Below are 27,970 nucleotides of genomic sequence, written 5' to 3' on the forward strand. Positions count from 1 at the left end.
CTCCAGCAGCTCTCTCTCTCTCTCTCTCTCTCTCTCTCTCTCTCTCTCTCTCTCACACACACACACACACACACACACACACACACACACACACACACACACAAAGAGGAAAATAATAGATTAACACTTCACTCTGTGATAGTGATATATAAATATACATAGCCAACACGCAAGGTAAAAGGAGTTATATAATTTTTGGCCATTTTTATTTACGTTTAGGGTTGTTTAATATAAAATAACTACTGTAGTTTAATTTATTACATTTCCTTTTTTAACCTGAAACATTTTTTACATTATTTTCGTCCATTTAAAAATTTTAGTTTCTTCAAAAAAGTTTGTTTTTCTTGTCTTAAATGTATTTATTTATTTAATTAATTATTTTTAATGTTTCCCTTTTTATTGCCCCTCCCCTTTCTATAATCTTTATAGTATTTTTGCTCTGTAATCAGAGTAAATTTATTTTTTGATACTGATACTTGTATTTATCTTGAAATATACTTGGGGAAAATGATTCTAACATTTCTACTACATTTTTTATTTACTTTAAATTAATGTACTAAAATAGAAAAAAATATATATCTATAAAAATGTTGTCCACTGAACAATATAATAATGTCTTACTATAATTTGATATTTTCTTCTTTTTTCCATATACTATTTTATATACAAATTGTGAAGTTAGTTTCTATGGCTTTGTTTGTCCTCTGCTGCTAGTGGCTGTAGTCTGGACAGTCACTGCGCCTCAGGATGTTGTTTGTCTGCCGGATTGATTGGTAAATATTATATTCTTTTTCTCAGCAGCCATATCAGATACTAAAAAGGTTACACATGTGAAAAACGTATTGATTTTTACTTAGTAATGGTAGTATGGCAGAAAATAATAGATTAGCTCTCTATTCAGTTATAGTCTTATAGGTTCTAACTGCAGGCAAGGTTATAAGAGTTATGTCATTTTTGACCTGTGAAAGTATGTCTGGCTTGTTTAAAAAATTTATAAAAGAATAATAATAAGTGATATAAAAAAATTTATGTGGCAATGCAGTGGCTCAGTAGGTAGTGCTGTCACCTCACAGAAAGAAGTTTGCTGGTTCGAGCCTTGGCTGGGTCAGGTGCATTTCTATATGGAGTTTGCATGTTCTCCCTGTGTTTCCTCTGAGTGCTCCGGTTTCCCCCACAGTCCAAAGACATGCGGTACAAGTGAATTGGGTATACTAATCGTCTGTAGTGGGAATGTGTATGGAGGTTTCCCAGAGATGGGTTGCAGCTGGAAGGGCATCTGCTGCGTAAAACATATGCTGGATAAATTGGTGGTTCATTCCGCTGTGGCGACCCCAGATTAATAAAGGGACAAAGCCGAAAATAAAATAAATGAATGAATGAAAAAATGAATCCACAAAAAAAAAAAAAAAGTTTTTGGATCATGATTTATCATTTTCCTTTTCTGTATTTGTACTACTTAGATATGGTACTCTAAGATTTATCTTAGATTAAGTTCTCCACAATTTTTGTTATTTTTTATTTTAGCTTATTTTGATATATTTTTTTAATTATATATAATTCCCTCCATTTTATATTTTCAATTTTAATTTCCAGATTTTTTTATTCCCCTTATTTTTGTTTTCATTTCAATATAATTTTTTTGTAATTATTTTTTATGTCCTTCCTTTTTTAGTTTGCCGTTTTAGTTTTTTCCCTACTCATTTGTATTTACATTTTACTTTTTTACACTATTTTATTTGCAAACTGATAGTTGCCTTTCCCCTCTGATTTTCCCCATTTTTGTATACATTTGTTTTATTTCATTTTGATTTTTATTATTAGAATTTTTCCTACTTTGTATTAGTTTCCATTCATTTTGTCAAATTTATTTGGTGTTTTTTTCTGTTCATTTATAATTTCCTTCCATTTGAGTTTTTTGACATTTGACATTTGAAATTATTGAGTCGTTTTTACAAACTGACAAAGTTGTTTATATACTAATCATTTACCTCAGATTTATCCTATATGTAAATAATTTAAAGTCAGTGCCATCTCAAAAATTACCCCATTTCTAAAACCATGCCAAACTGTCATTTTCTGTTTGTGTGTGTGAATGTGTGTGTGTTTTGCACTTTCCCCACTGTGCGTGCCGTAGCCCATGTAAGGCCGTCCTGCTGTTTGTTAGTGTTTGTGTTGTGGCTTTAAGTTGAATGTCCTAATTACAGCCGGCCGGGTGAGAGGATTGAGCCTACAATACCCTCACCACGTGCCTTCTCTGCTGATAAAAGCCAGCCTCTACCTCTTGCCGCGCTCCAATCTCCTCCGTTTGCCACTTTAATTGATGTCAGCGAGGTTATGCTAAATGTGCAGATTTGAATAATTTGTCTTGCAGCACAATAATGCTTAAGCGCGGGGCTGAATGGAGGTGTCAGGAAGCCGGCACTCGCTGTGCCCACATTCAGGGCTTCGTCCTGCCATCATCTGATTAAAACTACACTCCTGTGGAGATGACGAACTCACAGAGGCTCAACATTCACTATTAGCTCAAATTACCTCTTATTACTGGAAAAAAGACAGTATTGAGGGAATATTGAGGATTATGGTGTCGAATATGACTTTATTGAGGTTTGGGGGTTATACCTATAGTACTTTGAATAGGTTAAGATGGGTTGAGGAATTCGTAAATACAGTTTGTAAGATTAATAAATATTATTCATGTAAGAGTTTTCCATATACTGATAAAGTCAGAATTATTAGCCCTCCTTTTACCTTTTTTTTTTTTTATATTTTGCAAATTATGTTTAACAGAGCAAGGACATTACCACAGTATGTCTGATAGATTTTTTTTCTTTGGGAGAAAGTCTTATTTGTTTTATTTCGGCAAGATTGAAAGCAGTTTTTAATATTTTAAAAAACACTAAGGTCAAAACTATTAGCCCCTTTAAGCTATTTATTTTTTCGATAGTCTACAGAACAAACCATCGTTAGACAATAACTTGCCTAATTACCCTTATCTGCCCAGCTAACCTAATTAACCTTGTTTATTCGTGTCTTGAAAAATATCTAGTAAAACATTATTTACTGTCATCATGGCAAAGATAAAATAAATCGGTTATTAGAAATGAGTTATTAATACTATTATGTTTAGAAATGTGTTGAAAAAAAATCTTCTCTCAGTTAAACAGAAATTGGGGAAAAATAAGCAGGGGGGCTAATAATTTAGACTTCAACTGTATGTAGTGTAAATATACAAATACATATATTTGTGTTACACTACATACAGTATATGAAAAAATCTTACATGAATTTAAAGATGCACATTTTTAGTTTTTTTTTACAAACACTTAATTTAACTTAATTTATCCTGAAACAGTATATACACATGCACACATTTAAAAATAAAAATTTAAATTAATGTACTAAAATTATTTAGTCAAACATCTTTATGTAAAGATTCTTATTTTTATATCATTATTATTACAATTATTATATATTTTATTTGTTTTGTTTCATTATTAGTTTTTTTCTCATTTTTATATTCATATGAAAATATATTTACTTTATAATACAAATATTATCATCATTACACTTCTATTTTCAAAACATATTTGTACATATAATGTTTTATGTTTATTTTGTATTTTGTTAAAGTCTTCTATACACTGCAAAAAATTATGTCTGTAAAATATTTGCAAACAATTAAATGTGTGTTGAATTTGAACAAAATAAATTTTGTAATGTTCAACTTAATTTGTTTGTTTAAATTCATCCCAAATAAATTGTTTACAAGCAGGGTTGCACAGTTCACTGGTACTATGATAGTATCATGATACTATGGCTCCAAAATACTGACGCTGCCATTGTAGTTTGTAAATGGTAGTATCGCCATTAATTGTTTATCTACAATAGATAATGTTGCATGTGGAAAGTCAGTAAAATGCTCACACATTTGTGCAACAATAAATCATTTTATTTTAATAGTCTGTGGAGCCCTTTAATGTTGCAATACTGTGTAGAATTTGTGAGTTTTATGGTAGCCTATTGCACGTTTTCTAACACTTCAGTTGGAATGCACATCTGAATTTCATTTGTGTTCCTGTTAATATGATTTAGTAGCTACAACAACTGCGACAGTCTCTTTAAAAGAACCACTGAAAAACTGAAACTTTCAATTACTTTGGATTGTTACCTGTTAAGACTGAAAAAAAAAAAACATTAGATGAAAACCCAAAATAGCAACAGGAAACATTGAAACACTTCATATAGCCTAATTTTGTTTGGAAAAAATGCAATTTTATTTGGTATAGTTTGTATCTTTATTTATTTTTTAGTCCGTTATCTACAAAATAAAAAGAATAAATCAATTTTAGTTGAAGTGACGTGCAAATAATACTTTTTTCAAGAATTATGAATTAAATTCAAGTAGGCCTATAATAACAAAATATAGTATTTCTGACAATTTTCTTTATAATCTGAGTTATGACACAGTATCCCAATACTACTTGGTTTCGTGATACTTCAGCTGGTATAGTATCTTAAGAAGAATAAATGGTATCGCAACAACCCTACAAGCAATACTACTGATCTGAGTCCAACAGAAAAAAGTGGGCGGTTCTATCATCTCGGTTATATCAGGTGATTGGATGAAGGCATATTCTAAAAAAGGGGTGGAGTTTAGATTGAAAAATGATGGAGACCTCAGGAGTACATAATGTTATTTAACATATCAAAATGAACATTTAATACTAAAGATACAAATTTTACTTGAAAACTGCATTCTACTGTACACTTTAAACACAACAGCAGTGCATAAAATCCAGTCAGGGGCGTTTCATTTACTAGCTAGAGCTGAATATAATCAGACCTCAATTAAGCGCCTGTTAAGTCTGTCTCTCCTCCAGCTGCCCATTGAGCCTCCTGTTGGGCAGCTTTTGGCCCTGACTCATCGCCCCGTGTCCAGGGTCACACACCAGTGCTCAGTCCCATTAATTAACACATTTCCCTCATCTTCATCTATCCTCATATCATATATCACATGCACCACAAATGAGAACAGGGACTTTCCACACTGGTTTCTGGAGTTTAATGTGTTTCAAGTGCTGCATATTTTCCTGGAAGCGTTCGGGAGGATATTGGGCTAAATTCACTTATCTGTTTAGGCCTGCTTGCGCACTGGGTGGGTCGAAGCCTCACCTTGATTTATTTTGTGCATTTGACCAGTGTATCAGACTTCAACAAATAGCCCATGGATGTTGTTTTGAGAGGTGCATGTGGGCTTGATTTGGCTGGCAGCGGCTCTGTGATGGACTAATTGGTTTAGCAGGTTGGGTCCTGGGACGGCCAAAGGGCAGCGGGGCGTAGCGAGGCTCAACGTGAACCTGATGTTCAGGACGCTGCTTTGTTTCAGTCTGCGGATGGGGAGCATGTGGCAGGCAGCGTTTCTCGCCTTCTTTTGCTCCTTTCACACACTGCTTTTCTTCTGCCACCACCCCTTTGAGCGCTTGCTTCACACTGGGGTTTAAACGGATTTGAATGACCCTGACCTTATCCTATCATATATATACAATGGGTTCAGAGTTTTTTGTCATAGGAAAATTTCTTCTATTTGTTAATGGGTGTTTCTTTAGTGTGTGTGTGTGCGCGTGCATGCATGAATACTTAAATGTTTATGTTGTGTACATGTTGTGTGTATATTTATTCATATATTCTCTATCATATACTCCCTACAGACAGACAGACAGACAGACAGACAGATAGATAAATAGTACTAGAGACCACAAAAGTAATTTTCTTATATAGATTTTTTTTGTCTTGTTTCTAGTCCAAATATCTAAAAAAAAATCTTAAATCGAGAAGCTTTTTCTAGACAAGCAAATCATAATGTCTTGTTTTCAGAGATAATATGCCAAAATTAAGTGGGTTTTTCCTAAAAACAAGCAAAATAATCTTATGTTGAAAGGAAAAACAAGATTATTTTGCTTATCCCATTTGGCAGATTATTTTGCTTGTTTTTAGGGAAAACCACTTAATTTAGGCATATTATTTCTGAGAAACAAGACATTATGTTTTGCTTGTCTAAAAAATGCTTCTCAATTTTAGAATTTTAAGATATTTGGGCTAGAAACAAGACAGACAGACAGACAGACAGACAGACAGACAGACAGATAGATAGATAGATAATTTATGTAGCATCGTTGTCCTGCGAGTTCCTCTGTATGTCCACACATGTAGCAAAATGACAATAAAGCTCGACTTGACTTTAAGTGACACTACATGGTGTAAAACGTGTAATAAAAAATATGCATTGGAATCACAGGACTAAATTAGTTTTGAACAAAGCAGAAAACAGTTCTTTCAAATTGTAATAACAGTTCAATGGTTAGTGTTAGGTTTTTTACTGTTATAATAATATTACTGTTATAATAGTATTACATTTTTTATCAATTAAATGCAGCATTTATGAGCTAAAGACACTTATTTCAAAAAGATCTTTTTATAAACACAAATGAAAAAAAAAAAGACAACTAAAAGATACAGTACTATCATCTATTTTCGCACAGCTCTCTGAGTTATACATTTGCCCTAAACCATTTTACACAAAACAAGGACAGACCTTGTCAAGTGTCTAATCTTCCAATCTCTTGGGGCATCTTCAATAATATGAGTGTTTATTTTTTTAATCATTCATGAGGGTTTGAGACAGTGGGATGGCTGAAGGCTTCAGATTAAACTCTCCCTGGGAGCTTGTTATGAAGTAGAGCCTCAGGGTAGAATAACCCTGGCACTCTCCGAACACCCCCTTTACCCTGCGCCCGTCCCTTCTGTATCAGTTATTCACCCTCGCACTCTTTCTAGCCTAGTAAATGCTCCCTTGGGATGCAGCAATGGGGGTCGCTGTGAAGATGTTTAACCCCTATTAAGGAAAAGGCCTTGATACTCGTCTTGCAGCCTATGATGTGGTGTTTTCTCCCTGTCTATTTTTTTGCTGATCGAGATTCCCATTTTCTTTCTACCCTCCAGGTGATGAGCATCCTGAGCAACCCAAGCGCGGTGGCTCCTCAGCCCCAGCATGAGTTCTCCATCTCCCCCCTGCACAGCAGCCTAGAGGCCTCAAACCCCATCTCTGCCAGCTGCAGCCAGCGCTCCGAGCCCATAAAGACTGCTGACAGCCTGCCCTCCTCCCAATCCTACTGCCCCCCTACATACAGCACCACCAGCTACAGCGTGGACCCTGTCACTGCGGGATACCAGTATAGTCAGTACGGCCAGAGTAAGTGGCTCTCGCTTCTTTGTTTTTAGACAAAACAAACAGCCTTTTGGTTGAATTTACCCCCCCCTCAGGCCCATCAGTAGGCACGATTTTTATTGCTCATTTGTTAAGTAACTTCTTTTTTTTTAAAACAAAGTGTGCTAGTTATAACTCTGGTAACACTTTATTTTGATGGTCCATTTGAGTGTTAGTAGACTGTGCTCATTATCTGTTGATATTGCTTCTTCAACAGACATTTAACTGACTATAACTGACTAGAAACTTTGCAAGTACATGTCAACTGACACTAACCCTAACCCAACCCTAACAGTCTACTTATAATCTAATGGGAATTAGTTGCAATGTAACCTAAATTCAACAATTGGACCATCAAAATAAAGTCTGTCCTTAACTCCTAAATTTACCTTTTTCAATTATACTTGGTTTTTCCAATATAATTTCCACCCAAAAATGTATTTTTTAGCGTGAACACTTCAGTATTCTAAAGAATACCTTTTTTTTTTTTTTACTATAAATAATCTTTTGTAAAGTGGAAAGGTTTGTTTTTTAACATCAATGATGGAAAAGAAATCATTAATAAGAGGAGGCCTGGACTAAGCATGGGACGATAACCAGTTTCAAGGTTTACCGTGGTTTGGAAAAAATTTCTGTTATACCGGTCCTAGTGTGTATGTAAGTGTTTTTTTTTTTTGTTTTTTTTTTAAACATGTTTTTCACAACAATTTTTATTTTGTTTTTTTGGGCATCAGTATCTCCAGCAGAAAATGAACCTCTACATCAAAAGCTACTGGTCCAAACTATTTAAAATGTTTCTTAAAATATGGGGGGAAAGTTGTTATTTTTTACCTAGACATTTAAAAAGAACTTATTTTGGTTATCACAGTAATCACACGACCGTGACACTGAAACCACTATATTTTCATCCAAGGTTATCATACCTTCAGAATCTTATATTGGCCCATGCCTAGCCTGGACACAGTGTTGGGACCTAAAATAACTTAAATAATTTAAATATTGTTAAATTTAAGTAGTGTTTTGTGTTTATTTATGAATATTTGCCTATATTTAGGGTTTGATTAATACTGAAATGATGGCCATAATGTCAGAAAGGTGATAATGGATAAAGAAAAGAGAAAAAGCAGCTAAAGGTCTAAGGTGCACCTCAAAGAAATATTTAAAAAATATTTATTTTAGAGTAACACTTTAAAGTCATTTTATTTAATGTTATTTATGTTTTCATTCTAATGTATTACCAAAACCATATAACTGATTTTCAAAATAATAAATAATAATGTTAGTAATGTTACAAAAAAGCACCAAGTAAACTATATCCCAATCTTTTAAAAGCCACACAGTAACTTTATGAAAGAGGGAAACAGACTGAAATTTAAGTAAAAATAAATCAAGCATGATCATGGTTGTTAATAAGAAAGCTTTTGGATCTTTTCAGTGAATCTGCTGAGCTTGTTCACAAAACTGAACTAAATGATTCATTCACTGATCGGGCGGATCTGATTCCCAAATTGTGACTCAGGAGTTTACTTACTTGCTTTTGAGCTTAATGAAGGAGATGATAATCACAAAATAACAACTTGAAAAACATCTCCTTCAACACGTATTAACTTGGTGCTAATACTTCCTGTTATTTTTATTAAATGGGAAAGTCACAATTAATTTGTCATTTATGTGTTTATGAGCTAGAAACAAGCTTCAGTAGAGAAGTGTAGCTACTAAGGTGATTATTCACAATTCAGTTTCTAAGTTCTTTTAAAATTTGACTTATGTTAAAGACTGCATTTGGGGTGTACTGTTTCTTTAAGTACTTCCTGGGGTGCAAAACCACTGATTTACCCCACCTGTCTAATATTTCATTAAAATTCAGGGGGCAGCTTAAGGGCCCACTTTGTAGATGTGCGCATGTTTGCATGTGTTCGCCGCGACCGTGAGTGTCAGAGAGCAGATTGGGTGCTCCTCTTAGGGAAGGCAGCGCTTCAGTCTGAGCAGGATTTAAGGAGCAAACTGGGCTGACAGGAGAGAAAGGCTTCTTCCTGAGGGAGAGAGGTTAAATGAGCTGTGATTACTCTCTCTGCTAGCTGTCAGCACCGGTGTCTCCTGTACAGACAGCTGGCCCACCCACAGGTATGCGAATGCTACCGTTCGCGCCGCCGTTCCCTGACAGCTTCCTTTTTGCTGTTGCTTACAGACGCTAACGTGCAGCGCTTACTGTCACACTGACAGATGTCTGGCAGCGTCCGCTCGCACCCTCGCTCTGCTCCGCCTCAACACTTCTGCTAATGACGAATAAAGGAAAGAGAGGTTCAAATAACACCTCCTCGACTGCTAATCAAAGGGCCTCCAGACCCCCCCCCAAAAAAACAACATCAGAGACTCTTGACAAGCCACCAGCTAATGCCAACACGCTAATGCTAGCGTACAGAAGCCTTTTTATATCCATTAATCACAGCTGTCTGCGTCGTCATGTATTATTTTTGACATTTTGATCAAATGATCACTGTGTTTACCGCATGTCGGAAAAGGAGTGGCTCTGAAACTCCAAAATAATAAAAAACAAAACTCAACTAGCAAAAACTCAATCCTGACAGTTTCAAAATGCAAAGCCCTCAGGTTTAACCTCCTCCGCTCGACAGTTTCCATTTTCTCCATTTCAGCTTTGAGGATGGGGGTGGGAAATGTCTATGCAAATAATTACCTGAAGGTTACAGCTAGCGCAGTGCTAACTTAATAAGCTAGCCAATTCCAGTCAGACTCGGCTGCTTTACTGTTTGGAAAGGGAAGTGGCTGGAGGGGTTAATTGGAGCTTCCCCAATTTTTTTTGCAGTGCACCACTTCCATCCTGTCCTTGGTTTGTCCTTAGCGCCCAAAACTCAATTGACTGTCTTTTTCCACCAATCAAACATCTCTAATGTCTTTAGCTCGCGTGTTTAAATTGAAACAGTGTGAGACAGGAGGCAGATCAATGCTGAGGTCCTGGGTTGCGAGTGGGACTCGGGGCGGCCTCTGACCCTGGATTAGCCTGCAGGATGGAGTTGACACGTGCTCCTGATAAAGATCTCCCAGCCAAGCCAGACTCCAGATCAATCCAATGAGAGTCGTGCCCTCAGGTGCTGTGTTAGTCACACCGTTTTGTGTGCTACACCTATCTGGTGGGAATCTCGCCACTCTTTCTGCCGTCTCTCTCCTCTCTCTATTGCATTTTGCGCAGCCGTACTGATACACATCTAGAGAACAGTAACAGTTTTCACAGGCGTAGAAAATCGAGTGGACTCATTATCTAAATCTACTCAGCTGAGAAAGTTTTAGTTTCCCCAACTTTATTTCCCTCTTAACATGTTCAGGCTAACTTTATTTTGTGTGTGCTTGTTTTATTATTTCAGTTTTTGATTATGGTATTTGGCCTGGCGTTTTTTAAGGAAGATGGATAGATTAAATAGACTGGCGTGTCACAGTGTGATGTTGTATGATTGAGAGTGTGGAATTCTGAGGGCAGCGATGACAGACGTAATGAGGAATGTGTTGAGGAATACTCACTATGACAGTGGGGAACAGGTGCTCTGTGTCTTTGCATTCAACAGTTTTCGTGAGAGGTCGCAGTGATGTAAAGTGTCCAAATTATAGATATGTCTGCTCTAAAACTCAAAACTAAACTCACAGCAGTCTGCTTAGAAGGATCTTTGAAAATAAGAATGTCTGAGAAGAAGCTAACTGTTTCATTTAAAAGCAAATGATAATACAAACTGTTTTAAACGATGTTGGTTTCATAATTTCATGAATTTGTTGATTTTTTTTATTTAAATACTTGCATGCCAAAATATTGATATTTTAATATACACTCACCGGCCACTTTATAAGGTACACTTTACTAATACTGGGTTGGACTCCATTTTGCCTTCGGATTTGCCTTAATCCTTCGTGGCATAGAATCAACAAGGGACAGAAAATATTAGAGATTTTGTTCCATATTGACATGATAGTGGATGTCGCAGCAGAAATCAAGACTCATCAGACTTATCAGGCATCATTTTTCCAATTTTCTATTGTCCAATTTTGGTGAGGCTGTACAAATTGTAGCCTCAGTTTCCTGTTCTTAGCTGACAGAAGTGGCACACGATGTAGTCTTCTGCTGCTGTAGCGCATCGATCTCAAGGTTGGACATGTTGTGTTCAGAGATGCTCTTCTGCATACCTTGATTGTAACGAGTGGTTATTTGAGTTACTGTTGCCTTTCTATGAGCTGGAACCAGTCTGGCCATTCTCCTCTGACCTCTGGCATCAACAAGGCATTTGCACCCAAAGAACTGTCACTTACTGAAAATTTTCTCTTTTTTGGACCATTCTCTGTAAACCCTACAGAAGGTTGTGCGTGAAAATCCAGTAGATCAGCAGCAGTTTCTGAAATACTCAGACCGTCTGGCACCAACAACCATGCCATGTTTAAAGTCACTTAAATCACCTTTCCTCCCCATTCTGATGTTCAGTTTGAACTGCAGTAGTTTGTCTTGACTATGTGTACATGCCTAAATGCATCGAGTTGCTGCCATGTGATTGGCTGATTAGAAATTTGATCCAACGAGCAGTTGGACAGGTGTACCTAATAAAGTGGCCTGTGTGTGTATAAATAGTATAAATACCAATAGTTTATCAATACTAAAATGTCAGGTGGTGTAGCCCTGAAGTTAAAGTTTGAATTCTATAGGAAGCATTTCAAAATAACTTCTTTTGTGTTTAACAGAAGAAACTCAATAAACTAATGAGTTGTTTTTATCTGTCTGTGCAGCTGCGGTGGATTACCTGGCAAAGAATGTGAGCTTGTCCACGCAGAGAAGGATGAAGCTGGGAGAGCACTCGGCTGTGCTCGGACTTCTACAGGTGGAGACGGGACAGGCGTATTGATGGATCTCGAACTGAACATCCACCCGTGCGTTTCACCAGCATCCCTCCATTCTTTCTGCAGTGCCCACATGTGGCCCATCTGATGAAGAGTGAACAAGACCAAAAGAAGCTAGAAAAATCACGGGCAGTCTTAGACTTTCTACCTATAGCAGCGTGAATACAAAAGCCATTCCACATTAAAAACAGACACTATTGTGCTGCATCTCCTTTCTCATCCCGATCCTCTCTCTTTCACAACAAAGAGCCCCTTTCAGGGCTTCATATAGAAGCCGAGGGAAAACGAGCATCAATTGTCTGAGCTCAAATCACTAAAGCCCTGCCCGTCGGCATACAATGTTTAGCACACATCGACTATATCCGATTGCCCATTCCAAATGGAAAATGTTGTTTATAGGACTGAAAATGATGGTATTATAATTATATTTGTTATTATAAATGTGGTTGTTCCTAATGCTGTTGCATTTACTACTATTGTAATTACTCTTTGTTTACATGTTTCATTTTTTTCTCCTCATGCTTAGTTCCTGTTTCTATTTTAACCACAAGGCCTTGCTTTTTAACATTACATTTCTGATGGATCAACATGGAGAGATGCTGACAGATTTGACAAACTATGATTCTCATTTAAATCTTTAAACTTGACATTCCACAAAAATCTTGTTTTGGGCCGAAAATACAGCCTGGGACCAGTTTTATATGAGTGGACAGTGTTTCAGGGTGAATTAACAGTGTTATTTATGACTATTTTATCTTATCGGCATACTTTGTTCTGAAATATGACCAAATGACTTTATTTTTATTCTTGTTTTTTTTTTTTTGCAATGAACAGACTGATTCTTTTATGTGGTCACTCATGAGCCATTGGCATTTTCTGGCTTGCTATAAATTGTCCCACTAGTATCTCTGCTATTCATGGAAAGTATACATATAGTTCACAAATCATCTGAGAACTTAAAAGGAAGGCAGATTTGTGGATTTTGTGTCAAAGGTTCAGTATTTACCAAATTGGTAGCACTTTTTATACTTGATGAGCTTAATTTGTCTCAGTGGTCACTGTAAAATAACAAACTGAAATACAACAGTATGATGAATCATCCTTTACCAGTTTGAAAAGAGAAATGGACTTGTTGATCTTAGGTCACTTCACATGATTACAGTACAAGCATGTGATGATGGTCTCTAAACAACTGGGACTATTAAAAATATATACTGAGAAGGACAGGCATCCTAAGCTTATTGGAAATATGTGACTCTGCCTACATTTCTGCAAAACTGCACAAACTCATCACTTCCCTACTGCGTCTTAAATTATGGGTTCCATTTCTGGTTCGGAACTTCCATTTTCTTATGAAAATAAACCATGGTTTTATTATTAGTGTTTTTAATGATTACCATTTGTATAACCAAAATTACATTTTTAAAAAATGGTTAAACTATGGTTAGTTTGTGGTTCACAGCCCTACAAAAACATCCATCATGAACAATAATGTTAGGATTGATATTTTAACATCATATTAGTATGAAAATGATGTCTGTGGCAAGAGCTCTGAGTTTTCTGCTGAAAGTAAACTGCTGATTCTGATTAGTTTCCTTTTAAAATTCATTGGCTGAACTGCTATGACGAGAATAATAACACGTTTGACAAAAAAAATAAAAAAAAATAAAATTGTTTACATTTTAGCTGAAGTAGGTTACACCAATAATTCGTGCAGGCGGCTTATGTGGCGTAGCAGGAAAAAGGCATAGAAAAAGATCGATGTTGATACTGCTTTTTTCACATCATGGCAAAATTTCTCGATAAATCTCACCTTTTATGGCGTCGGCCTTGATGGATACGAGACCCGCAAAACAGCCGGGAAGCTCAGTAAAAACGAGGTAAGACAGCCTTTTATGTCACATTTGCTAACATTAACGGTCATTGTCAAGTTTATTACAGGTGATAAGTTAACTTTATACGCGACAAAATGACATTTAAGCTCTATTAATCGGATATTTCATTTTCTGACCTGCAGTGATGAACCAAACATCCCCACTGTCACGTTCAAAATGTCGCGGAGAAAATTAAACGTTCCGCACCACACAAACTGAAAATTCAGCTTTGAAATGCTAACGTTACATGTGGTAAACGTGCTAAAAGCAACGCGGTATCTTTTATCCGCTGTAAGTTTTTATGACACCTGTTTAAAAATAGAACAATTATATTGCTCTTGTTGCATGTTATCTGAAAAGTGCAGTGAAGCGTAGGCTACGTGGAGTTTGTAGGCAAAGTCACGTGGATTCCGCGTTTACATTTAATGTAAGTTATTTCTATAACCTATTTCAGCAGTCTCATTATTTCACATTTTCAGCAGTTTTTTTTTACCCCAAGAGACAATTTCTGTGGCCAAGATAAACTGAAACCAAACTGTGCTCCATTGTCACTAACGTTAGACGTGCCCTAAAATGCCATTAGGCTAATTTACAGGACAATACCTGAAACAAACACTTGACCATGTGCCAACATTTCCATTTAACACTTAAATATTTTGTAGTAAATAAAAAAGACAAAAAAAGAAATGTGAAAAAAATTATGTTTAGTGTGTAGCACTCATTTCTACTGCAAGCATTAATCTATTTGGGATATTGAAAGCACTGTCTGTCTGGGCAATACACCTTTCCCAAATATCTTTTTGACCTCAAGTTGCTCTTTTTCCTTTTTGCGCATATGTACTTTCCTTTGATATATTTCAGTTTTTAGCATGTGTGTATATTATCATGGCATAATTTATTCAGCTGTATGAAATACTAGCTTAGTGGGAACTTGTATTGGCATTTACTACCTTCAGCCTGTTGGTGTCTTTACTGTAGCACTGGCATATCTGTTATGGATTAAAGCTCTCAAAAAGTGGACAAAGAATCACAGATCGTTTCTTTCTTTCTTTACATCCACTAGGATCATGCAACCCAGAAGCACTTTCAGTAACTTAATAGCCTTGTAATAATAAGCATGCATGATTTAGCGCTCCGAAATAATTGTCTGATATTTAAACATAGAGAATGCATTTTAGGAATATTCGTATTGTTCCTTTTGCAGTAGTGTATAGTACATCACAGCACCAAATGCACCTTATCAAACTTTTCTAAATCCTGAATCAATATCAAGTTACTTTTGTACCCTGGAGGGAAATGACGTTATGTAGTTCAAAACCACGATTAGACAGGTAATGTTATGTTTTTAAACCATTTTGGTCTTGTGTTCTTATTTATGAATGGGTTTATATGCACGGAAGTGTTTTTTTAGCCACTGAAAATGTCCAGCGAAAGATTGACTATTTTCTAGTTCATGGAGTACCTTTTACAGCATCGATAAAATAGTCAGTTAAATAGACATAAGAGCAATTTCATGCAAATGTCAACCTTGACATGAAAATAATACAAAAACCATTTCTAGTTTTTTTGTGTCAGCAATTATTTTACAGTACTTAAGAAATACTCAAAAATGCATCTGTCAATGTTTTCAAACTATTTGATTTACTAAAGTCACACAAGTGGCAATTTCACATCTGTTACATCCATTACGGAGAGATGGCACATCCACAACACTTTTTCCTCGTGAATGTGAAATTATTAAAATAAAATCAATAATTTTTGTTTCATAGAGAGACAACTTGTATCCTTTTGGTTAGCATTGGTTCTTTTGGGTTGTGCAGTTTAATTCACAGAATTTTCTACAAAGTATGTTGTGTATTGTGAAACCACAGACTTTTTTGTCACATCCATAAGGCATGTTTATTTTCCATGTTTAAACTACAAAACATATTTACAGATTGATATTTTTCTGGTCCTTAACTCTGTGGTCAGTTGTTCTGGAAAATATAAACAAAAGTTTCAATATAATGTTAACATATGCTTCTATGCAAATTTATGTTTTGAGTTTTTACTCCAAATGTCACATCCATAACGTTGGAATTGCTCATAAGCACTCATTTAGTAACATTCATTTGGCATTCAATTGTAAAAGAGGAGGAAAACCAACAATCAGGATAAGCGAGAACAATTTAAAATTCAAAGTCACTCATTGTCTTGCCAATGTAAGTGTGACATAAACGGTAAAAGGATATTTCTGTTTTTAGCATGTTTTTCTCTAATCTGATTTTTTTTAGTTGAATAACAAAATATAAGTAAATAGTGCTGTTCTGCCTAACTAGCTTTACTAAGGTGAAGTTTGATTTATATTGGCACATTTGTTCATTTTTGAACAGTGACAACTTGTGACATGCTCCCACTCTAACCTGACTTTAAATTGGGTCTGAAATAGCATGTAGAAATGACTTCAAAACAACATTAGCACTATTTCACTGACTAAACAATGTTGTATTTTATAGTCATTGGCTGAGTATATGATTTCACTATTTCAAATTTGCAAACAATACTTTTCTACTTATAGAGAAAGTCAGAATATTAAACCAGCTTTATCCTAATGCCAGTTTTGGGGAAATATAATTCCTGCACCTGCTGGCCTGTCAACAATTATGCCATGGTGTTATTTTAATGACAAAGTGTGCGTGTGTCCATAGAGTTTTCTAACTAGTGAATGATAAGATCTAGTTTTATATAAGGTTGTCCATCGTTACCACATCGTCATTTATTCTGTGCGCGTTCATGACTTAAGGAGGCGTGGCTTTGGATGGCAGGGGAAGGACGTAAGTTATTATGCTAATGTTAGCATTTTGGCAGATCACCTACTCCAACTTTAATTTGACTTTGAGATATTCAGTGACAACGCTTAGATTATTTTGGGCTTATTATTCGTATAATAATATATCGCTTTGCAATAAGGCCCTGATTTGTTTGCAGTAGTTAATTAAACTAATCTTATGATGACAATTGCTGTTTTAATTAATAGAGCTAATTAATTAATGGAGATGAAACGAACTTTTAATAACTAATGTAAAAAATCTGCTATTTAACATCGTTAAAACGTTACCTAGGCCCACACGGAATCTGTGAGCGCAGAAATCTGCAGATTTCAACAGATTTCCAGCTCATCATTGAGTCTATTTATTTAGTTGTATGTAAATGTGTGTAAATTTATATTTATTCAGTTTTTTTATGAATTTCAGTAATATTACTGATTAATATGAAAACATTCATATAATTTATTTACAAAACAGTTTGTAAAGTAACAAATTCTGTCTTTTAGTAGATATGGTAGATATAATATATGAGGGACTCGCTTGGTTTACCAAATAAATGGATCTAATAGGATTTGCATTGTAAACATGAAATAAAAGTTAAAAATGTATTGTTTTTTATTTAACATTTAAAATTTTTAATTACGATACACCCAAAATCATTCCGCATGAATCCGCAGTTTTTTTTTTTACTATATTCTGTTCAGAAATAGCAAAAAATGTCAGCTGATTCTGTCTCGCCCTAGCATTAACTAACATCTACTAATGGGACCATATTGTGTATAAACCTTTTTCAATTTAATTTCTTGGGAACATTTCTTTACTCAAACTATTTATATACAATAAAGCAATACAAAGAAAAACATTGAAGTAGACCTAACCCCTTTTTTGACATTTTTTCAATCTTGATAACACCATAAAAAATCTTCAGCAATTATTGCAACAAGAAAATTTGATACTGTCATATGCCTATGTCCAAAAATTTAATACATGCTCATAAATGTTAAAAGATTTTATAAAGCATTTCATGTTTTACTCTGTTACAATATATGGCCAGAATTTTTACCATCTAGTACAAATTTATGAAACGCTTTTTTAATCCGAAATGCTCGTTTTTCTGTAATACTTAAAATCTATTGGCATTTATCATATACTCTCTTTTCATTGCTTTGATGTTGCTGTCAACTCTAATCGTGATTTAATCCCCATCTTAACAATGCAGTATTTTTTATAGCCACTTTGAAGTCAAGAGCATCATGACAGTTGTGGTGATTTAAGATACTAAAAATATCAGTTTCCAGTAATTGAGTTGCGCTGGAAGTGAATAGAGTGAAGTGTTGCAGACAGTGTCACAACAGAGACTTTTCAGAGCCTTGCATTCAGAGAGGAGCCGCGGGGCCTGAGGGAATTTACTGCACTTCTTATGGGGGCACAGACTGGGCACTCAATACCAGCCTGTGTGTAATGACTTTAACAGCACGATACGGCGAAGATGCAGAATAGTGTCACACCTTCACTCAAAACGTGCGCCACTCTGATGATGGAATTATCAGTGTTTAATTAAGAACTATACATTATAAACATGGTTTGAGTGTGGCCATCTGGGGTCATTTAATGGATTCACACAGTGAGGGAATGTTTCAGGAATGTGATTTTGCACTGAGGAATCTGCTTTATGATTCAGCTGTCCTCAATGTAATGTGATGTCATAAAATGTAATTTCTGTCATTTTTCCATTATTGCTATTGCGGAAGCAGCTGCTCGGATAAACAGTCAAACCTTTTGGATGGTTGTGGCTTATTTGTCTTTTGTCAGTGACCGTAGTTGCCAAATATTCTATTCTATTCTATTCTATTCTATTCTATTCTATTCTATTCTATTCTATTCTATTCTATTCTATCCTATTCTATTCTATTTGATAATAGAAAGGATAATTGAAATGGACATAGAAAATAGGCTTGGGTGGTATCCAAAATTTGATACCATCAAACCTCCTCCCTGTTTTTACCTTGGTATACGGTATTACCATGAATAATAAAAAAAAATGTTATGACGTAAGGCCCAGACAGCATCACCAAACTGTTGGCTTGTGCCTAAACCATTCAGAAACTGAATACCAAACACTAATACTGAAACTAGGGCTCCACGATTCTGGCTTGTATTTAAAATAAAGATCAAGATTTTCTCAAAATTTCTGTAAATGTAAAATAAAGACTAATATGAGTAGGCTATTAATATTTTTTAAACATATGGTAAAACAACAATAATATTATTAGGCCTATGTGTAGGTCTACTGTTGGTTAAACTGCCAAATTTTGTATAGACTTGGAATGGTGGACTTGAATGCCCTGGTTGTTAATTCACAGTAAAGTGATGACATCAGAAGACAATTAATAATAATTCTAAGGTTGAATTATTATGTTTCGGACGTAAGCTTGTCATTTGTCATTGACAATTTCTTTTGAAAATAAAATTGGCTAAATCGTAGAAAAACGTGTGTAGGGTCAAATCGAGATCGTAATCTTTTTTCGATTAATCGTGCAACTCTAACTGAAACCATAACAAAATAACATGCACAACAATGTTAACAACTTTATTAGCAACAAATAGTTGTTCATAAAAAGAGCAGTTTATAAAAAGTTCAAATACAACAGTCAAACAGAATTAAATTATTATAAACATCCATAACAGTTATGTGTGCGAGCAGAGACACGCACACAAATCAATTAAAATTTTCCATGCACAAAAGGACTTTGTTTTATCTGTGTGAAAAGAGACTATTTCCTTCACGGAGTATTTTGTCACTGCATTAGTACAGGTTTTCCAATGGACACTGCCCCGTTTGTACTTTGTTGTTTTCCTGAATGCCCCCATTATCATCGGCTGCGTACTGGCGGTGGACTTAGATGTTGTTAGTCCTGCGTCGGGAGACGTTGAAACTGTTGCACTAAGTGAACTGAGGTCCATCCTCACAGCAGTTAGTGGATGGTAGTTTTGTTTATGCAACCTTAGGTCCGAGGTATTTCCATCTCTCGGGGTCACCTTTTTGTTGCACAATTTGCATATTGTCTCGTCCAATTTACCACCTTTATGGAGTCAATCTAGGGTCACATATACTTGCAAAATAAAAGAAAGTTTTGCAAATAATTAAATAAATTAAGCAAAATCTTATTTTTGAGAAAAAAAATTGCTAACAAAAATAAAGAACTGCAAAGGGAAAATTAAGTTTTGAAAATTTTTTTTTTTAAATTTGTTAACAAAAAAGGAACTGCAAAAAAAATAATAGTCAACCAGTGCAAAAAAAAGAACTTTCAAAATTTTATGGTGGTTGACATGAAAATTATGACGCTGGTTAAATGGACGCAGGTCCGGGCCTGCCATAAACACTTAAGTTCCCTTGACTCTGCCCCCTTGTCAAATCAGAGCCACAAAGTGAAACATTCAAAAATGTGAAGTGCAGAGTGAAAACAGCATCGCAAACTCACAGTTGACTAAAAAGCCAATCATAATGAGCTTTGCAATTCACTGGTTGGGTTTTGTAAAGGCAATGCTTTAAATTTTTATTTATTTTTATTTTTTTTGCAAATATACAGTTGAAGTCAGAATTATTGACCCCCATGAATTATTAGCCCACTGTTTATTTTTTCCCCAATTTCTGTTTAATAGAGACAAGATTTTTTCAACACATTTCTAAACGTAACAGTTTTAATAACTCATTTCTATTAACTGATTCATTTTATCTTTGCCATGATGACAGTATATAATATTTGACTAGATATTTTTTAAGACACTTCTATACAGCTTAAAGTGACATTTAAAGGCTTAACTAGGTTAATTAGGTTAACTAGGCTGGCTAGAGTAATTAGACAAGTTATTGTATAATGATGGTTTGTTCTGTAGACTATCAACAAATATATAGCTTAAAGTGGCTAATAATTTTGACATTAAAATGATTTTAAAAAAATGTAAAACTACTTTTATTCTAGCTGAAATAAAACAAATAAGACTTTCTCCAGAAAAAAAAAAAATATTACCAGACATACTGTGAAAATTTCCTTGCTTTGTTAAACATCATTCATCATTGGGAAATTATTAAACAAAGAAAAAGAAATTCAACTGACTTCAACTATTGACTTCAAATACATATATAGTTGAAGTCAGTTGAATTTCTTTTTCTTTGTTTAATAATTTAATATATATAATAATAATTTATATATATATATATATATATATATATATATATATATATATATATATATATATATATATATTTTTTTTTTTTTTTTTTTTTTTTTTTGCAAATATTTTATTTTTTAATTTTTCACTGCTTGATTTTTTTTTTGCAGTTTTTTTTTTCTGTTTGCAAATTTTATTTTTATTTAATTTAATTAATCAAAAATTCATTTTTTGAAATTTTGGGATTTGCATTTATTTATTTACTTTTTGCTCAATACTTCTACTTTTGTTTGCAAAACTTCTATTATTTTGCAAGTATATATGGTCCTAGGCCAAGATTGACTTCATTCACCTCTCCCTTCTCGTTCAGTGAAAACCTGAAACACTGCCAAACTGAAGAATTTCTTTTTCGAGACCAGGTCACTTGTTGTGCGACTCGTCTTCTTTCCCCACCTCTCATTCTTCTCCATGCTGTCCTGTGATGACAACCACATGCGCGCACACACACACACACACACACACACACACACACATATAAGTGCATTGTTCTTTATGACAGTTTAACGGTTTTTAAATTAACACCAATTAAATTTTTATATACCGCAGTATACTATATTAATGCATTACCACCCAAGCCTAAAAGAAATACAGAAGATTTTTATTGGATTAGGAGTATTGTTTTTTGCAGATATTCAATATTCATAATAATCAGCATACAATTTCCTTTTTTATGTAAGTATAGGCATTTGCTGGTATAAGTTTCTGATGGTATAATAGCCTTGGATAAAAATACCATGGTTTGACAGTATCACGGTATTGTGATTACTGCTCTAGAAATAAATAAGTAAAAAAAAAACTTTTCCCCTATTAAACACAATATATTTTATTTTAGGAAACTTGTAATATTTTGGAACAATAAACATGTCAGGGTAAACAATTCAAAACAATCATTGACTTCTGCTTTCTTCATTACTTTCAAAAACACAGATTTATTTACAGCACATTTAAAAAAAACAATAAAAAAAATTCAATTCCAATTCAATTCAATTCAGCTTTATTTGTATAGCGCTTTTACAATATAGATTGTGTCAAAGCAGCTTCACATAAATGGTCATAGTAATTGGAACAGTGTGGTTCAGTAACTGGAACAGTGTGGTTTAGGTTTTAGTGTTTAAGTTCAGTTCAGTTCAGTTTAGCTCAGTTCAGTGTGATTTAATCATTACTGAGAGTTCAAACACTGAAGAGCCAATTCATCGATGCGTAGCTCTACCAATCCTGAACCATGCGAGGCAGTGGCGACAGCGGAGAGGGAAAAAAAACTTCACCTGATGGGAGTGAAGAAAAAAAACCTTGAGAGAACCAGACTCAGTTGGGCACGACCATTTTAATTTCTCCGCTGGCCAAAAGTCTTGTGCAGAACTTCATTCGCCGTGGTTTATGCTGGAAGATGGCCTCAATGAAGACTCGTCTGTCTCTGGAGCGTCGCTGGAATCATACTCATGTTCTCCACTCCCCACAACCATCAGCGCAGCAGCAGCTCAGGATATGGCCTGGTCCCGGATATGGAATCCTTGGGATGATCACGTCGCTGGTCTTGGATCCAATCAGTGACTCCGCCTAATCTGAGGACCTCGGGATGAGTATCCCCAGGTGAAAATAGAGAATAAAGAAAATAATTAGCGTAGCTGCTGTTCATAGTGTATATAAGCAAGATGCAGAAGCCATTGTGGAACCCGCTAGGTGATGCATTGAGTGTATGCTTTACTAAACAGATAGGTCTTTAATCTAGTTTTGAACTGGGAGAGTGTGTCTGAGCCTCGGACGTTATCAGGAAGGCTATTCCAGAGTGTAGGAGCCATGAAAGAGAAGGCTCGACCTCCTTTACTTGATTTTGCTATTCTAGGTACAACCAGAAGCCCTGAATTTTGAGATCTTAAGGAACGAGTTGGTTCGTAGCGAGACAGAAGGTTGGTTAGATAAACAGGAGCTAGATTATTTAGAGCTTTATAGGTGAGAAGTAATATTTTAAATTCAATACGAAACTTAACAGGCAGCCAGTGTAAGGAGGATAAAATTGGGGTTATATGATCATATTTTCTAGACCTGGTCAGAACTCTGGCTGCTGCATTTTGTACTAATTGAAGTTTGTTAATAGAGGATGCTGGGCAGCCAGCAAATAGAGCATTACAGTAATCCAGTCTCGAAGTCATAAAAGCATGAACTAGCTTTTCTGCATCTGAGATGGATAGCATATTTCGTAATTTAGCGATATTTCTCAGATGAAAGAAGGCAGTTTTTGTGACATGGGATATATGGTTTTTAAAAGTTAGATTGCTGTCTAATATGACACCCAAATCTTTTATAGTAGAGCTAAAGCTAACTTTGTATCCCTCTACTTGTAAATTGAGTTGCGAGATCTGCTGTGTGCAAGATTTAGGCCCAAAAAGTAATAATTCTGTTTTGTCGGAGTTTAAGAGAAGAAAATTGTTGGTCATCCAGTCTTTGATGTCTTTGATACACTCAGTTAGTTTAGAAAGTTCAGACGTCTCGTCAGGTTTAGTTGAAATATATAATTGAGTATCATCTGCATAGCAGTGAAAGCTGATCCCATGTCTTCTAATAATGTCTCCCAGAGGTAGCATGTAAATTGTAAACAGTAAAGGGCCTAAAACTGATCCTTGAGGCACCCCATACTTTACTGGGCAGATTTGTGAAGGCTGTCCATTAAGATTCACAAACTGGTAGCGGTCAGTTAAGTATGACTTAAACCATTGTAGAGCCTGTCCCTGGACACCTGTAGACTTTAAGCGATTTATGAGGATATTGTGGTCAATGGTATCAAATGCCGCACTAAGATCGAGTAAAACTAATAGCGAGACGCACCCTCGGTCAGCAGCTAAGAGTAAATCGTTGGTTATTTTCACTAAGGCGGTTTCTGTACTGTGGTGAGCCCTGAAACCTGACTGAAACACTTCAAAAATATTGTTCGTCTGCAGATAAGAGCATAATTGAGTGGAAACAACTTTTTCTAGTATTTTAGACATAAATGGAAGATTAGAAATAGGCCTATAGTTAGCTAAGTTGTTGGTGTCTAGTTGCGGTTTCTTAATAATAGGCTTAATAACAGCTAGCTTGTAAGAGTTTGGAACATGGCCTATAGATAAAGAAGAGTTGATAATGTTAAGAAGAGGTTCTCCTATAGCAGGTAGCAGCTCTTTCAGTAATTTTGTTGGAATTGAGTCCAGCATACACGTAGCTGGTTTAGAGCTATTTATAATTTTTACTAACTCTTCATGTTCTATGATTTTGAAGCAGTGTAGGTTATTATTATGATTTAATGAAATATTTACAGGATTTGGAGTATAAGCCGGTGCAGAAAGTTTGGCATCTCCTATTTTCTGTCTAAAGCCTTCTATTTTATTACTGAAAAAATTCATGAAGTCATCTCTACTAATTTGCGGTGGAGTAGTTTGTGCCAAGGATGACCGATTATTTGCTAATTTAGAGATGGTGTTAAATAAAAATCTAGGATTGTTATGATTATTTTCTATCAGTTTGCGCAGGTGCTCGGTCCTGGCAGATTTTAGAGCCCTCCTATAGCTGGACATACTGTCTTTGTACGCAATTCTAAAGACCTCTAAATTAGTTTTTTTCCATTTACGTTCCAGGGCGCGGGTTGCTGTTTTGAGCGCACGAGTATGACTATTATACCATGGTACAGTTTTAATCTCTCTAGCCTTTTTTAATTTGATGGGTGCCACAGTATTTAGTGTGCTAGTAAAGATGGCATCCATACTGCTGGTTACTACATCAAGATCATTTGAGTTTGCGGGTGCATTACGAAATAGAGAGAGATCAGGTAAGTTATTTATAAATTCATCTTTAGTTGACGGAACAATAGTTCTACTAGGGCGGAGTATTGGAGCGGGTTTGCTGATTTCAGGTAAACATAGCTTATATAGTAAGAGGTAGTGATCTGTAATATCATCACTTTGTGGTATAATGTCTACGTCAATAACCTCGATTCCATAAGACAGAATTAGATCTAATGTATGCTTTAAGCGATGGGTTGGACCCACAACGTTTTGCTTTATCCCAAGTGAGTGTATTAAATCCATAAACGCGAGCCCTAATGTATCATTAGCGTCATCTATGTGGATGTTAAAGTCACCTACAATTAGCATTTTATCAGTTTTGACTAGTAAGTCAGAAATAAAATCAGAAAATTCTTTTAGAAATTTGACATAGGGTCCTGGGGGTCTATATGGTGATTAAAGCGAGAGACAACATAGGTTTTTGTATAGTATCTGGAAGCTGAACATTAAGCGATAATACTTCAAAGGAGCTAAACATAAGTCCGTTTCTCTGTTTAATATTAAGGAAATCACTAAAGATTGATGCAACTCCACCACCACGACCAGTTTGACGAGCCTCATGTTTATATAAGAATCCTGGAGGAGTTGCTTCATTTAAGCTAATATAGTAATTTTGTTTCAGCCAGGTTTCAGTGAGACAGAGTGCATTAAGATTGTTTTCTGTTATTATTTCATTAATGATAAGTGCTTTAGGTGCAAGTGACCTGATGTTTAGGAGACCAAGTTTTACGAAATTTGTATTTTCACTTTCTACTGGTTTTTCTGGTTTGATTCTTACTAGATTTTTTCTGGAGCACACAGTACGTTTATTTCTTAATCTAATAATACGAGGAACAGACACAGTCTCTATAGGATTTAAAAAAAAGGAAAAAAAACTTAAAACCTTACATATACCTTAGATATGGTATAACAGAAAATTGTGGCGGTTTAAAAACCTTGACTTTTTCAAACCGATGTAAAACTTAAAACCGGTTATCGTCCCATGCCTATTTATATAATACATACATACACATATATAGTTCATACATGACACATAGCAGAGGAGTAACATGTCTTACCAATTTGTATGACAGTTTATCCTTAAATTACTTATATATACTGAATAAAAATAAATAAATTAAACTAGAAAGTGTCTATTGGCTTGAATATGTGATTCTGTTCCAAAAATTTCTATGGGCATAAACTGATAAATCTTATAACTGAATTAAAGAACTGATTTGTTTAACTGATTTATTTGAAGAAGAAGAAAGAAGGAAATTTGCAGAATAACTTAAATATGTGATTGTTTTCCGAATATTAATATGGATATAAACTGAAAATAAGTTAAATAAATGAATGTTTAACTGAAATATTTGAAAAAATTAAATAAAATAAATAAAAATAAATTTCAAAATCACTTTAGTATGTTTGAAATATTAGTATGAACACAAACGGAAAAATCTGATTAATAAAGAACAAGCTTACCAATTTCAATTTAGTGAATGGTTTTACCAATTACAATATATATATATATATATATATATATATATATATATATATATATATATATATATATATATATATATATATATATATATATATATATATATATATATATATATATATATATATATATATATATATGTGTGTGTGTGTGTGTGTGTGTGTGCGTGCGTGCGTGCGTGTGTGTGTGTATATGTATATACTGTATATGTGATTATTTTCCAAATATTATGATATTTGAACGAGTGAAAAAACCTGGTAACTTAATGATCATTTATTTGATATTAGCCTATAGACAGACAGGCAAACAACATCCTCAATTTAATTAAAAAAAACTGACTTTCCACTGGGGCAGGTATTGAAGGAATTTCTGGGATGTATTGTTTTCATGATAATGAGTGTTTTGGTCACTTAAACGTTGTTATTTTGAGGTGAGAACACGCCACGAGGTGAAGACTGATTAAAACATGCCCGAAGAATTTCTCCACGAGCCTCCCACCCCTTCCTATGGCTGTTATTATTATGTTTCAGAAACTCTGTAGTGTCAACCTCTTGCAAACGTAACAAAGAAAGCACTTACAAAGCCTAACATCTCCTTAAATCCCATAATTATTCCAGGATACATTATGTACCTGAGCCCGGGTGTCTGATCTTCACCGAAGGGATTCCACATTCCTACAATCAGCTTACACCGACAGATCGCATGATTGCCTAATAACCAGGATCGGTAAGTAGAGCGCTTAGCACAAGATTGTTACACAGAGAAGAATGTATCCAGTTGACAGACTCTATTGTTCGACATATTCTGCTTATGCTCCTCTCAAATGGATTTTTTTAGTACAGATGTCAATAGGGTAAGAGAATTTTATTTCTCCTTGCAATTCACAGGAAGTTTCCCTTTCTAAACCCAGTCTTTCATTTGCTGTCTCCAGGCACCTAATACAAGATTATAGTCCCCCATAGTAACCCTGGCATCCCTCAACCAAGCCTCCTTTTGCCCCTCCTTGCCCCCAGACTCTAATCTCCACACTCCAGCATCACTTCAAAATTAAGCTGTGAGGGAGATGGGAGTCGCTTTAACCCTGCTTGGTCTAAAAGACTCTCAATACACTGTATTGGGGAAAAACTCACACTTTTTCCCTAGCAATATGTTTCGTTTGATGCACATCGTCAGTTTTTTTTTTTTATTGTATTCTTCTGTGCCATTTCACCTTAGTGAGGGGAAAAAGGCAGAATTTCAAAGTGAACATGTAGGTATAAAGGAGTTCAGGTATGCCCCTTTTCATAAGATGTGAAATAAATCACTGGTGTCACCAGAATGTAAGTTTCAGCTTAAAATATCCCACAAATTATAGTTTGTTAAATTTGTCCTTATTTTGGTGTGCATAAAAACATGCTGTCCCTATAAATGCCAGTGTTGGGTAAGTTACTTTTAAAAAGTAATAGATTACAAATTACTGATAACTACTGGAAAATTGTAATCTGATACATTACTAATTACTTCATGTAAAAAGTCATCAGATTACTCATTACTTTGAAGCTACTTTTAAAACAATATGCGCTCCTAATATGTGTGCGCGCAAAAGATGCAATATGTGAATTGCC

At 35.0% G+C, this 27,970-nt stretch overlaps 2 protein-coding genes and 1 long non-coding RNA gene across 18 annotated transcripts in view; 2 read left to right on the plus strand and 1 right to left on the minus strand.

Moving 5' to 3' along the window:
- Positions 1–14,391, minus strand: part of LOC141380486 (uncharacterized) — a 79,614-nt gene extending 65,223 nt beyond the window's left edge. For all 7 annotated transcript variants that reach the window (XR_012398478.1, XR_012398476.1, XR_012398481.1 and 4 more), the window contains exons 1-2: positions 13,968–14,391; positions 12,058–12,238 (exon numbers count right to left, since the gene is read on the minus strand). This is a non-coding gene — a long non-coding RNA (uncharacterized lncRNA). The remainder of the gene's footprint in view (positions 1–12,057; positions 12,239–13,967) is intronic.
- Positions 1–15,055, plus strand: part of pax7b (paired box 7b) — a 90,685-nt gene extending 75,630 nt beyond the window's left edge. For 4 of the 5 annotated variants that reach the window (XM_073938621.1, XM_073938622.1, XM_073938623.1 and 1 more), the window contains 2 exons: positions 7,000–7,249; positions 12,044–15,055. In XM_073938621.1, coding sequence (XP_073794722.1) covers positions 7,000–7,249; positions 12,044–12,159 — 366 coding nt within the window. In that variant the 3' untranslated portion in view covers positions 12,160–15,055. 5 annotated transcript variants of the gene reach the window in all.
- Positions 13,748–27,970, plus strand: part of kcnab2b (potassium voltage-gated channel subfamily A regulatory beta subunit 2b) — a 185,787-nt gene continuing 171,564 nt past the window's right edge. For 2 of the 6 annotated variants that reach the window (XM_073938557.1, XM_073938556.1), the window contains exons 1-2: positions 13,784–14,034; positions 26,984–27,092. The gene's annotated coding sequence lies outside the window, so the exon portion shown is untranslated. Of the gene's footprint in view, positions 14,035–26,983; positions 27,093–27,970 lie in introns of all 6 variants that reach the window. The other 4 variants (XM_073938552.1, XM_073938559.1, XM_068216784.2 and 1 more) reach the window with 3 other exon arrangements.

This window comes from Danio rerio, chromosome 23 (assembly GCF_049306965.1).
Source record: "Danio rerio strain Tuebingen ecotype United States chromosome 23, GRCz12tu, whole genome shotgun sequence".
NCBI lineage: Eukaryota > Metazoa > Chordata > Actinopteri > Cypriniformes > Danionidae > Danio > Danio rerio.